Source organism: Pleuronectes platessa, chromosome 3 (genome assembly GCF_947347685.1).
Source record: "Pleuronectes platessa chromosome 3, fPlePla1.1, whole genome shotgun sequence".
Taxonomy (NCBI): Eukaryota; Metazoa; Chordata; class Actinopteri; order Pleuronectiformes; family Pleuronectidae; genus Pleuronectes; species Pleuronectes platessa.
Genome location: NC_070628.1, coordinates 18,034,736 through 18,049,488, shown reverse-complemented (window position 1 = coordinate 18,049,488; position 14,753 = coordinate 18,034,736). Strand labels below are relative to the sequence as shown.

At 37.8% G+C, this 14,753-nt stretch overlaps 1 protein-coding gene across 6 annotated transcripts in view; it reads right to left on the bottom strand.

The window, feature by feature from the left end:
• Nucleotides 1-3,291: 3,291 nt before the first annotated feature.
• LOC128434648 (CD209 antigen-like protein C) overlaps nucleotides 3,292-14,753 on the bottom strand; it is a 33,182-nt gene continuing 21,720 nt past the window's right edge. For 4 of the 6 annotated variants that reach the window (XM_053417882.1, XM_053417883.1, XM_053417884.1 and 1 more), the window contains 6 exons: nucleotides 6,693-6,779; nucleotides 5,705-5,791; nucleotides 4,716-4,802; nucleotides 4,427-4,551; nucleotides 4,226-4,326; nucleotides 3,292-3,700 (listed from right to left, as the gene is read on the bottom strand). In XM_053417882.1, coding sequence (XP_053273857.1) covers nucleotides 3,556-3,700; nucleotides 4,226-4,326; nucleotides 4,427-4,551; nucleotides 4,716-4,802; nucleotides 5,705-5,791; nucleotides 6,693-6,779 — 632 coding nt within the window. In that variant the 3' untranslated portion in view covers nucleotides 3,292-3,555. Of the gene's footprint in view, nucleotides 3,701-4,225; nucleotides 4,327-4,426; nucleotides 4,552-4,715; nucleotides 4,803-5,704; nucleotides 5,792-6,692; nucleotides 6,780-8,307; nucleotides 8,389-8,592; nucleotides 10,048-13,042; nucleotides 13,226-14,753 lie in introns of those variants that run through there. The other 2 variants (XM_053417891.1, XM_053417886.1) reach the window with 2 other exon arrangements.

The window sequence follows — 14,753 nt, the reverse complement described above, 5'->3', positions numbered from 1 at the left end:
GTTTTTTTTTGTCTTTGTGTATTGTTATGTGTATGGGTGACTACTGTTTGCAAACAGTAGAGGGGGGGTGAACCTCTGGCTGAGCTGCAGGGAGGATGGCTCCGCTTTCAAAACTTGTCACGGCCCCTGGACTTTTCACTCATTTGGAGAGACTGACAGGACAGGGCGAGGTCACTGAGCTCAGACGTCCGATGAGGGATTTTCAGAATAAAACCTCTGCGTAACACAAAATTCGGATTATTTTTAAATCCTCAGTAGGAAAAAGAGCCGAATAAAAATAAACAGGTAACTTTAAGTCAAAATAAGTAAAGATACAATATAAACAGAAGGAAAGACTAATAAAACAATACAATTACAAGGTAAAGAAGCTAAATGTGTTTCTAAATGGTTCGGCATTGAGTTGGGTGATATCGCCCAAACCTACATCAAGATAAGTGTCACATTGTTAAAAGATGGATTTTATTCCTAAGAGTAGGTTGTGGTTTTTAACTCTTCCTGGTGTAGAGAATGACAAACACTTAAATAACAGCAAAACATTATACAAATCTGCAGTAGTAAAAAACTAAAATATAGATTAAAAACTAAAATAAAAGAGCGGGCCAAAATTAATTGTAAGCCTGTGTGGCGGGCCCTGAGGGACTCTTGGAGCTCAAGCTTTTTCTGAGTCCACAGGAAAAGCTTTTGTGTAATTTTTTATTGACAATATTTTTACAGGTTGCATCTGTAACGGATGTGAACTTGAAGAGGGACACTTGACTCAGGACTTGGTTTCAGGCTCTTTATTCACTGTAGAAACCAACATATAGACTTGCTGTGGTTATTTTCACCTCTCTTTGCTCCGTTCTTAAGCCCTCAGTAATACAAAAGCACACTTTTCTCTCAGTATGTATAAAACACAGTTTACAACACAATTACAATAGCTTGAAAAACATTTTTTACTTAGATTACAATAACTACATAATAATTATATATAGCAGTGACAGATTGTTGGGTAAACGTAGAAAGGTGACTTTGGTCGAGTTATTAAATCAAAAAGGAAAAACCACATACCTGTAGAAACCAACATTGACAAAACATATAAACATTCAAAACAACAGCGCAATGTACTTATATATACAACATGCAATTTACACCGGTAATTTCTCAAGGAAAACGATAAAACAGCGTGGAGCTTTTCCACAGGTGACTTACCTTCAGTAATATAAAAGCACACTGATGGAGGGAAGAGCCGACAGGAAGTAAGAACAAAAGGTGGTACATAGCAACATCACTGCCGCAGGTAGTGTTAATTAAGTAAAATGATAGCATAATAAAATTCACAAATACAAATTATAAATAAAAAGATAAAGAGGAAGACGTGTGTGTGTGAGGTCACTGGATTCAGGCCAAACATTTATTAAATTAGCTGAACATTTAAGTTAAAATCCTTGTAAACATCCAGAAGTTTCCAGGCTAAATTCTGTAGTGAAATAAATATAAAAACACGTGGATTTATTGAAGAGTTGAGCTGTAAAAGTCCTGACTTTGAACGTAATTCTGTGTAAATATCATATCTTTATAATGGAAACATTGTAAACTATGACAGTGTTGATTTAGATGAATTTTAATCATAATTAAAGCCCTCCAAAAGCCAATTCATTTGCCTGAATAATAATATTAAAAACAAATTTGGGTGTCATTCTATGCTGCTTTTGATACACATATCAGAGAAAACTCTTGTATTTCTACTGTACTACATATATTTGACAAAGTTACTTTTATATTTTTTGATTTTAGATACTGGATGTTTTAACATCCAGTATCTAAAATTAAAAACCTCTTGTTAGAGAATAACCCAGTAGTTTCCAACCTTGGCTTCTGACGCCTTACAAGATTCACAGTGTGGGACACATTTAATTTAATATAATTATGAAAATTCATGCAAAACCTTCTAATTTATATTAGGTGATCAAATAAATGACATATTGTTCCCATCAACTAGCACAAGGAGTAAGGGTCACTCATTACTCATTAATCAAATCAAACCTCTGGCCTCCTGAACTTTTACTTTGAAGGTGAGCTTTCTCTCCATCCCCCTCTGGATGTCCTCGTTCAAGTTTAGCTTCTCAGGTTGACTTCCACTTCATGCACAGACCAGGTGAGGCCTCACTACTGCACGAATCGTCAACAACAATAAATCCCTGGATCTTTGCTGCCTGACTTCCAAGCAGTCTGCTGCTGCTTGTTTCCATGTGATGTCCTGAGGCTGCCCCCTGCTGGCTGCTGGGTTCCTCGGCCGCTCTTGCTTGGTTTGTGCAGTTTGTGATAAACTAAAGTTGTTCATAAAAGAAAATCTTTAATATCCTTCAAGGGCAATTTGATGTACAACCATTAATCAGTGCACAACAAAAATAAACCAATATATACGATGTAAATAAAACACAATATAAAAACCCTATAGACTAATTAGCAGGGGAAAATGAGCTTTTAATAAATTCAGTGATAAGTGGTTGGATAAGTCGACACAACAGAAAATTATCCGTCAACTATTTAGATATTCTAGAAACATTTCATTCTACTTTTAAAGCAACAATTCCAAATGTTTGCTGCACCCATTTTCTCAACAGGAAGAAGATGGACAAGTTGTTTTGTGTGTGTGTGAGTGTGTGTGTGTGTGTGTGTGTGTGTCTGTGTCATTCTATGCTGCTTTTGATACACATTTCAGAGAAAATTTTTCTTCTTTACTACATATATTTGACAGCCTAACTTAAAAGTTACTTTTATATTTTGGGATTTTAGTTTATTATTTATTATTGTCCTATTCCTGTATTTTATATAACTTAAAAAGAAAAGGGGTATTATAAAGTAATGGTATAAAACTGTAGTATTGTAAGGGTTTGACTTAAAGTATAGATTCAGGGGTCTATGCACTCATTCAGAAACACGCTGTGTATGAGAGTGTACCATCTCCCCTCCTGTTGCTTTAAACTGTTTTTACTTAGATTTCTAGTTATATTTCTATTTATTAAAACTGATCTGTGGCTGAGTGGGTGCCAGACATGTTTACAGTTTCTTCTGTTCTGAATCAATGATTAAACATCACAATTTAGGTAGTGGAAGAATTAAGCCTCTTCATTAATTTGATACAGTAATTCATGGGTAGTGTAATTTTGTTCACAGCTACATCCCTATCTATAATGTGACTTTTTAATCAGACTTCGCAGTATTAACAGTACCAAAAGTAGATGGCCTCTGCCGTGTGTCAAGATGTGAATTTCCATAGAAAATCTAAACCGGACCATTTCAACAAAGTGATTGCAAAACATTTATTCATGAGAAAAAGTGTGATTCTGATATAGACAGAAGCTACAGTATGAAAACAAACGACACAGGAAGCAAATAAAATACCAGGACCCAGGAACGAATCAAACTAAATATCATTAGTTTTGTTATTAGTGCCTCTTACTATGGGGACATGTCAAAATGTAGCTTAGCTGTTTATGTCTTTGCATTTTAATGAGTCACTACCTCTGCAGCTCAGCAGTTACCAGTGTGGTGCGTTTGGGTGCAGCGTTATCAAGCCACACTCTTTTCACAGATCCAGAACTTCCGCCAGTGACATTTTTCATCATTCCAGTTGTCTTCGACCTCGTTGAACTTTGTCTCTCCACAGTCTTCGTCAGTGCTAAAATAGGAGTTTGGTTCCCCAGGGTGCCAGTAGCTGAAACCAAAAACAGAATGAACTTTTAACTGAAACACATAAAAACATTTAATAAACAGTTAGAAACACTGAGCAAGATTAAAGATTGATATTGAATATTGTTATGAGACATTAGCCTCTGTTAAAACACCTGCAGTCGATAGTTGGTACATGCAGCTTCTTGTCAAACAAGAATATTGGATATATACAGTTGATTGTGGATTATGATTAAAACTAGATTGCTTTGATACACAATATGTCTACTCATATATACCATCATTATTGGTGATATCCCTCTCATTACATTTGTCATTTCTGCTCACTTCATCTCTGTCAGACATTTTCGTTTGTATAAATACTTAAAATATAGTGCAAAGTGTTGCAGAGTAAATGGATTTTATATGTTGCATAGCACAGCCATCAGGGTTCAGTGTCTTACCAACAGACAGTTAAAGAAAGAGACTATATTAGTATTCAGTAATATCACTATAATACAGCAGTGCAACTCATGATAATCAATTTAATCATAAAAAGTATTCTATGAACCTTGTGCTCAGCAAAGTCCCATCCACCCATTTCCATGTCCCTTCTGTCTCTGTGTCAGTCAGTCCGATCCAGAAGGACCTTCTGAACTGTCTCGTGAACTCCTTGTTTACAGGGACAGAGGGACAGACCATAATTATATCAAATTGGAATTTAACCAGTATGATTTTACTCTTTCAGAAGAGTTGTGACTCTCATACGCACGTTTTCCTCTTTGCTGTTGATAATCACCAGGTCGGCTCCTTTCTGCAGACAGTCGTCTCTACTGTCTCCCCAGGATTTCGTGTCAGAGGAAATGAAGTAGAAACTAGAGCGGAAGTATACCCATCCTTCTCGGGTGTAATGATTTGTTGAGGAAAACAAAAATAAAATAAACTTGACATCTCAGCCAAAAAGAGAAAAACAATAGCAAAAATAAATTGAAGTTGCATCTTTCTTTCTGGTACTGTTATCTTATTTTTTTCATGTCATAAAGAGTTCAGCTCATATTCACCAAATGTTTTCAACATCCTCTTCAACTGGTCCCCCTCTTCTTTCAGGTTCCTGATCACAGCATCATAATCTGGTGCATCAGAACTGTCTGTGTGAGCAAAGAGATTTACACATGACCTTCAGTCTCTGGATGATGGTGAGTTCACGGTACCATGGAAAAATGGGAAAGACACAGGTCTATTGTGTTCCAGCTTAGCCACTGCTCCACTGTGTTATAAGTTAAATTTACAGTATAATATAGATGTTTGACCAACATTTCCATGACAGGCAATTACATATACATGTGACTGCAGGAAGTCTGGAGGTTCTCAATAAGACCAGCCCTCTCCGGAGGAGGTTCAGAGGATCTGCAAAGCTCAGTGTGTGTGTATGATGTGTCAGAAGTGGAGATTTGCACTTAGACTTGATCAATTTTCTACTATTTATGTGCATATACACATCTTTGTTTATAATTTTTTTACAAGAAGAATCATTTGAATATTGGAATGATGTGGTTTGGTATCATATGTTTCTTTGGGTAGGGAGTTGACATCCAGTTCCCTTTGCCTGGGGCCCCCAAAGTCCCTTGTAATGCTCCTGAATGTTTGCAGCACATTTAGTGCTAAGCCTTCAATGCCAGACGAAAATCCAAATCTTAACATTGAAGATAAATAGTTGAAAATCTGAAACTTAAAATGTTTTCTGCAAATCCATTTACTAACCTCAACATGTTTAAAGGTTCTCGTTTTATTTTAAAGGAAAACACCCTGACAGTCATTTCTACTTTCTCCCCAGGATTTCTTGACAGAGGAAATGAAGTAGAAACTAGAGCGGAAGTATACCCATCCTTCTTTGGTGTAATGATTTGCTGAGGAAAACGTAAATAAAATAAACTTGACATCTCAGCCCAAAAGAGAAGAACAATAGCAAAAATAAATCAAAGTTGCATCTTTCTTTCTGTTACTGTTATCTTATTCTTTCCATGTCATAAAGATTTCAGCTCATATTCACCAAATGTTTTCAACATCCTCTTCAACTGGTCCCTCTCTTCTGTCAGGTTCCTGATCACAGCATCATAATCAGGTGCATCAGAACTGTCTGTGTGAGCAAAGAGATTTACACATGACCTTCAGTCTCTGGTTGATGGTGAGTTCACGGTACCATGGAAAAAGGGGAAAGACGCAGGTCTCTTGTGTTTCAGCTCAGTCACAGCTCCACTGTGTCACAGGTAAAATTTACGGTACAATATAGATGTTTGACCAACATTTCCATGACAGGCAATTACATATACATGTTACAGCAGCAGGTGTGGAGGTTCTCAGTTAGACCAGCTCCCTCCGGAAGATGTTCCGAGAATCTGCAAAGCTCAGTGTGTGTTTATGATGTGTCAGAAGTGGAGATTCACACTTAGACTTTATCACTTTTCTACTATTTATGTGCATATACACTTATTTTTTTATAAATTGTATACAAATAGAATCATTTGAATATTGGAATGATGTGGTTTGGTATCATGTGTTTCTTTGGGTAGGGAGTTGACATTCAGGTCCCTTTGCCTGGGGCCCCCAAAGTCCCTTGTAATGCTCCTGAATGTTTGCAGCACATTTATTGTTAAGCCTTCAATGCCAGACGAACAAATAAATCTTAACATCTAAATAAATAGTTGGAAATCTGAAACTTAAAATGTTTACTGCAAATCCATTCATGAACCTCAGCTTTTGAAAAGGTTCTCGTTTTATTTTAAAGGAAAACACCCTGACAGTCATTTCTACTTTCTCCCCAGGATTTCTTGACAGAGGAGATGAAGTAGAAACTAGAGCGGAAGTATACCCATCCTCATAGGGTGTAATAATTTGCTGAGGAAAACGTAAATAAAATAAACTTGACATCTCAGCCCAAAAGAGAAGAACAAAAGCAAAAATAAATTGAAGTTGCATCTTTCTTTCTGTTACTGTTATCTTATTCCTTCCATGTCATAAAGATTTCAGCGCATATTCACCAGATGTATTCAACTTCCTCTTCAACTGGTCCCTCTCTTCTGTCAGGTTCTTGATCACAGCATCATAATCAGGTGCATCAGAACTGTCTGTGTGAGCAAAGAGATTTACACATGACCTTCAGTCTCTGGTTGATGGTGAGTTCACGGTACCATTGAAAAATGGGAACGACACAGGTCTCTTGTGTTCCACCTCAGTCACTGCACCACTGTGTCACAACAAGTAAAATTCTTGGAACAATATAGGTGTTGGACCAACATTTCCATGACAGGCAATTGCATATACATGTTACGGAAGGAAGTCTGGTGGTTCTCAATTAGACCAGCCCCCTCCGGAGGATGTTCAGAGGATCTGTAAAGCTCAGTGTGTGTGTATGATGTGTCAGAAGTGGAGATTCACACTTAGACTTTATCACTTTTCTACTATTTATGTGCATATACACTTCTTTGTTTATAATTTGTATACAAAAAGAATCATTTGAATATTGGAATGATGTGGTTTGGTATCATGTGTTTCTTTGGGTAGGGAGTTGACATTCAGGTCCCTTTGCCTGGGGCCCCCAAAGTCCCTTGTAATGCTCCTGAATGTTTGCAGCACATTTAGTGTTAAGCCTTCAATGCCAGACGAAAATCCAAATCTTAACATTGAAGATAAATAGTTGGAAATCTGAATCTTTAAATGCTTACTGCAAATCCATTTATTAACCTTAACATGTGAAAAGGTTCTCGTTTTATTTTAAAGACAAACACCCTGACAGTCATTTCTACTGTCTCCCCAGGATTTCTTGGAAGTATACCCATCCTTCTTGACATCTCAGCCAAAAAGAGAAGAACAATAGCTAAAATAAATTTTAAATGTTTTCTGCAAATCCATTTATTAACCTTAACATGTGAAAAGGTTCTCGTTTTATTTTAAAGACAAACACTCTGACTCACAACTGTAAAGCCCCATTATTTTCTTACATGACCTTAGAACAGGGTTGTCCAAACTACGGCCCACGGGCCATCTGCGGCCCGCCATCCATTTTAAATTTGCGCCCCTCAAAAAAAATTAAAAGAAAAAGCAAATTAAATAAAAAAAAAAAAAATTGTAATTGTTTCTTTGGGAAACCAACAATTTAGTAGCACTTAAATAGCACTTAATCATAGCACTTTGTAGTTTTGCTCTATTTTTGAAGAAATTGTACTTTCTTGATACTTGTTGTTCTGGCTTTGTACCCTTGAATGCACTTATTGGATAAAAGCGTCAGCTAAATGAAATGTAATGTGATGGACTATGGCCCACTGTATTGCACCTTTCCTTCAAAACGCCGTGGCGGCGTGAGTGGCCCAGACCTTCGTATTTTTTTCTATATGTGGCCCTCGGGATATAAAGTTTGGACACCCCTGCCTTTGAATCTTCTCTAACCAACAACCACAATGTACAAAATATTGTTTCGTCATATAGCTAGCAAGCTATAGCATATTCAGAAATACTCCAATGATAATCATAGTCAGTAGAGGTAACTTTAAATGTCTGGTTTTGTCACATTCACCTGTTGAATTTCAGAGTGAGTCATGGACAGGATGTGTCGTCCACACAGGATGAAAATATTAAACTGAATTAAAGACAACTCACAGAGAGCAAGACGCAGGGAAATGTTGAGAGCAGCTTGCAGGATACACAGGAGTCCGAGGCTCAAGACAACCAGTTTCCTATCTGTGTGCAAAAAAACACACATACATGCAACACCACCATTGTTATGATTGTTATTGTTATTGTTATTCCTTTTAGGAAGCCATGTTTGATATTGTGTTATTTTAGACAGAACAACAAAAATAGTTGGACACTGTCCCTAGGTGAAAAATAACCCACTAAAAATGTTGCATGTTGCTCAGTCTGATCACTCTTAAAGTAACTTACTTGTGGTTGAAGCATCAGGCAGGTTTTTGTCCATGGTCACCTCAGACTGTGTTTTACGGACAGAAGTCAGAATACTGTGAGCGCTGCAGTACGACACGATTCTCGGTCTTAACTCTGGACTGCTTCTGTGTTTCTGTTCCTGATATGAAGCTGCTAAAGTCAGCATTTTGCTTATGTTTGTCTTTCAGCTTGTTGTCACCTCCAGGCTTTTCTTTTGACCTTGCATTGTAACGTTCTTGTTCAATCATAAGATTTTAAATGAGAGCAGAAGTGTTTTCATTCAAAAGTATCATCATGTTTTTGTGATCGTGAAACATTTTCAGCCCGTCTGATGTTATATAACCTCAAACTGGGTATAGATGCAGCTGCTTTGAGCTTTTGCTGTTTGTATGGAATTAATATCAAGCCATAACCTGAAACTGATAAAAAAAAAACACAGTTAATCTAGATCAAAACTAGAATGCCACTCAGAGCACACACCCATCAGTCCCTTTCATATTAATCAAGCTGCAACAAATTACACACACTTATAGATATCAGATTCCTGCTCCACCTTGGTTTCAAACATTGTCTGTGACCAAGTACCAGAGAAATAAAGGCTGTGAACAGCCCAGCTAAAAATAAACTGAAGCGTTAGCTGAATCCGAAGACTGTGTAATCAGAAAATAAGGAAGTAAAAAACAGTCCAAGTCACATTTGACTTTTTTTTAAAAATTAGATTATAGTTACATAGTCAGGGTTTACATGATTGTATTTTGATTATATCTTGAACATATGACAAATATGATTATCCTAGCTGGTGGCCGCTTATTGCCCCTGATTTAGAAAAAACCCACATCCCCCACCAAGCGACCAGTTCACAGTTTTTACTTTGACTTATAGAGAGACAGTTTTTTCACAGATCCAATAGTTTTTATTTTCTCATGGCTGGTCATACCATAGTGGCTAGTACTGCACAGTCTTCACTTTGGCCCAAATTGTTGGGTTCCCCAGTATTCCAGTTGCAGAAACCTCTAAAAACACAAGTTAATTTATCAAAACCCAAGAAGCATTTGACGGACAGTCAGCAGCTTGCTATAAAGTCAGCGGGTGTGGCTTAATGAAAGAGTAAGCTGTGGACCTTTGAGTCAGCGGAGAACAACACCAACGGAATTTAAATCGTTTTTTTTTTTATGTTGCAGATATCTTCCTGTTTAATATTCACCAAATATTTCCAACATCCTGTTCAACTGGTCCCCCTCTTCTGTCAGCTCTCTGATCACAACCTTGTAATTTAGCTTCCTCGCACCAGAACTGTCTTTGTGAGCAAGGAGATTTACACATGACCTTTAGTTACTCTCTTCAACTCTGGCCACTCCGCTCCAGGGTTGGATAACGATCCTAAACTTGCTGTGGACTGGCTGCACCGTCACAGGAGTTCCAGATGCAGAGTCCACTCCAGCACAGCATGATGATCTGTGGGTGACATGGGAGCAAAGCCAAAAATAATAGCCAGCTCCACTCCGTACTATGCTCCAGTAAAGACGCGATAATGTCGTACTGTTGCACTGTGTACCCTGTACAACACTCCGCTCCATATACTGGAACACTAACTTCACATCATATGTGATATGTGTTAATATAAACCATATCGATATTATATATCATTTATACAATAATATTGTCTTTTGCACACTCTGTCTACATATTCTTACACTTATAGTATATTATATTATCTATTGTATTGTCAAACACTTATATTTATACCTCTACTATATATCATATCATATTATATTGCTGTCTAACAATAACATTACCATCATATCATCAGTACTATTACCATCATCTTGCCACTGCACCTTATCTACCTATTTATCTTGTGTTTCTGTTTTTTATCCTTTCTACCTCAATATTTTTTATTTTTTTATATTTTATTCTGTTGTATTCAAATATACCGGCTGCTATGACGATTTAATTTCCCTTCGGGGATGAATGAAGTAATCTATCTATCTATCTATCTATCTATCTATCTATCTATCTATCTATCTATCTATCTATCTATCTATCTATCTATCTATCTATCTCTCTATCTCTGACTGCTCCCTGCAAACAGGAGCAGTGGATTGTAGCCTGAAAGGATATGCACTGTGCCGGGCGCCTGTCTCCCCCTCATCCACCTCGAGACCTCCATCTGTCCAACAGATTTAACATCCTGAATACTGAGGACTTCTGGCCTATGGAAGCACCCCCACTCCATCCTGTGGTCAAGTCCTCCACCTCCGCCCACCGCAGGTTATTGACAGAAGCTGTGATCAGGCGTAGCAGCGGAGTTCTCACTGGCTTGGCGACAGCAGGGAAGCCATGCCCTCAAAGGAAGACACCACCTCGCTTCTCCATCCTAAGGTCTCCTCCATCATGAGAAATATCCGCTTCATAAATGCAGTCACACACTGCTTTCCTGGAGCCACAACGCCAGAAATCAAAAGCAAACACCTGGCTCCAGTCTGACGCTCAACTCATAACATTGGTTTTATCCACAACTTCGATCTATTCTGGAATCGCTCTCTATGACTATCTACAATCACCTGCTACCCCCTGCTTTTCTTCTACCACTCTAAACAGTCATGCTTCCCATGCTACCAGTAGCCCTCCACTGTGGAGAATTCCCAGTACTGTCCCCGGTACACTATCACCCACAGCCTCCCACATTCCTGTCATGATTACTCCCATGCTTCGCCGCCGCTCAAAGCTGGACAGTATGGACCTAAATCTACACAGAGTTCTGATTACTGATAGGTCTATAACCTACAGAAATGTTGTACTAAATTACTTTTACACATCCCGTGATCTGGACTTTATGCTCCTGACCGAAACCTGGCTTCAACAAGGACTTTATGCACTAAGTTAACTGAATTCATAGCGGGTATTTCGATGGATTATTACCACTTTTTAATTTACATTTTAATGTACATATATTCTGGGAAACTAAACCTATGGCTAAAGACTTCTTGAATCGTATATATTCCTTTAATCTCACCCAGTCAATCTCTGGATCAACACATGAAATGGGGCACACATTAGACCTTGTGTTGTCTTATGGCCTATATGTTCATGTCATTGAAATATGTGATAATTGAATATTAGATCATCTGCCTGTTTTGTTTACAGTTACTGTCCCTGGCTCTATAGTCAAGCCAGCTCCTCCTGCACGCTGCCTCTGTATAATTAATAGTCAAACTGTGCTGCATTTCTCTGCTATTTTCAAAGACTCTGTGTTCTTTAACTTGGATTGTAGTGATGTTCTCAATGCTGATGAGCTTATCTCTCTTTTTAATTCAACCTGCACGAGCACTCTGGACTCTGTTGCTCCTTTGAGGACGAAACGCACTAAAGCACTTTCAGAGCCATGGCTAAACGACTCTAACCACGGTCTCAGACGTGCATGTCGTCAAGCAGAGAGGAGGTGGAAAAAGGACAGACTCAGAGTATCATATGAAATCTTACAGAGCCGTCTATCTGATTACCAGAAAGCGGTAAATGAGCAAAAACTAAGTTTATATCTAACCTGGTCTCCAATAACTATCGCAGGCCTCAGTTTCTTTTAAATATTTTTAATTATATAATAAACTCCGGTAGTCGTACTCCTATTCTGCCTACTCCTGACCTCCCGTCTCTATTATTGTAATTCCCTGTATGTAGGCTTAGACAAATCCTCCATTAATAGCCTGCAGCTAGTCCAAAATGCTGCTGCTCGCCTGCTGACTAGGAAAAAAAAAGAGAGACAATTTTCAAACCCATGCTGCACCTCCTACACTGGCTTCCTGTCTTGTCACAGGATCATTTTTTAAATCGTACTTTTAACTTTTAAATCTCTTACTGGACTGGCACTGTCTTACTTATCCGAACTTCTCTTTATGCTCATTCCAGTTAGGCAACTGAGATCAGCCCCTCAACCACTCCTTGACAAACCTCAGACAAGAATAGTAACCAGAGGTGATCAAGTAGCTGTCCCAAACTTCACACTAGATCTGCCCCATCTTTAACACACTTTAAATAACTTCTAACACCTGTTCTCCCAGGCTGACTCCTCGAGTTGAGTACGTTTTATCGCAGCCGATTTTATTTATCTTATCGTATATCTTATATATTATATATATTTTTTTATTATTTTGCATTGATAATTGTATTTTAGTTGTATTACTTTCACTATGATATATTAGGTTTTTATTGTCGTTTTGTTGTACCATTACACCTGTAAAGCGCTTTGGTCAACCAATATGTTTTAAATGTGCTTTATAAATAAAATTGACATTGACATTGACTGTGGTTGATTGTGAGTTAACTGCACTACAAAAATCTGTGTGAGGCCAACAAGATGAACATCTTTTTTGAGAAATGCATTCCACATACAGAGAGACAAACAGACATCTGGAATTATCAGATAGATGCTATAAATCCTTCTCATACGTACCAAGTGAAGAACTAGGTTTAGGGTCAGGGCAGGGTGTCAGTCTTCTCTTTGGGTCTTCAGGTGCTACAGTCCCAGGTTGAGATAAACTGTAATTCCCCTTGAAAGATTCACATAACATTCTTTTGTTTTGATGTTTTGCCCTGTTACTGTGTGTGACTCTACACTTCCCCAAATTTGTCTCTATCTGAACATTGACAAATTCTTGTACAATAACTAGAAGGTTCAGCAAGTTGAACAGGATATTACTAAATTGGATAAAAAAACTGAATTTGAATGAGGCCTTGCTACTGCATGCTATATTTAATAAATTTACACAATAAAAATGTATGAAGATGAGAACTTGCTTGTAACACTCAGATAAAGAGATCGCCATGTCTCATATATGAGCAATTGTTCAAACTGTCCACTTATTATTAAAATAATTCTTTTTTTTTAATGTCTAGGAAAACATTGGTAAAGATTAGAGACACTGTTTAACTTGGCTCACAGAAAGCAAGGTGCATGGACATGTTGAGAGCAGCTTGCAGGATACACAGGAGTCCGAAGCTCACACCAACCAGTCTGTAGAGTTTTCTTCCTTCCAGCAGAAATCACACAGACAATGATCACTAGATGTCAACGAGAGCGGGCTGCAAGACGCACACTGGTTTAGAGAGTAAAACCTGACACCTGCTCTGGGTTTTAATTGAAGTTACTCATTGAAACAGCTTGTTGTTGTAAAATGCAAGCATGAGTATGAATAACAATGCATAATTATAAGTATATATATGATAGAGAGGCTGTGGCAGCCTTCAGTTGTCATAAAAACTCAAAAGATGTTTCATTTGATACAGTAATTCATGGGTGGTGTAATTTTGTTCACAGCTAGATCCCTATCTATAATATGATTTTTTCTTTAAATCAGACTTTGCAAATTGGTTACAAAACATTTATTCATTAGAAAAAACGTGATTCTGATAACAAATAGTCAGAACAGTAACCACATATTGACAGAAGCTACAGTATGAAAACAAACGACACAGGAAGCAAGAAAAAATGCCAGGAACCAGGAACGTATCAAACTAAAAATCATACGTTTAGTTACCAGTGCCTCTTACTATGGGGACATGTCAAAATGAAGCAAGGCTGTTTATGTCTTTGCATTTTATTGAGTCACTTCCTCTGCAGCTCAGCAGTTACCAGTGTGGTGCGTTTGGGTGCAGCGTTATCAAGCCACACTCTTTTCACAGATCCAGAAGTTCAGCTCGCTACATTGTTCATCGTTCCAGTTGTATTCAAGGTCGTTGAACTTTGTCTCTCCACAGTCTTCGTCAGTGCTAAAATAGGAGTTTGGTTCCCCAGGGTGCCAGTAGCTGAAACCAAAAACAGAAGGAGCTTTTAACTGAAACACACAATAACATTTAATAAACAGCCAGAATCACTGAGACAGATTAAAGATCAATATTGAATATTGTTATGAGACATTAGCCTCTGTTTAGACGCCTGCAGCTGATAGCTGGTACATGCAGCTTCTTGTCAAACCAGAATATTGGATATATACAGTTGATTGTGGATTATCATTAAAACTAGATTGCTTTGATACACAATATGTCTACTCATATATACCATCATTATTGGTGATATCCCCCTCATTACATTTGTCATTTCTGCTCACTTCATCTATGTCAGACATTTTCGTTTGTATAAATACTTAAAATAAAGTGCAAAGTGA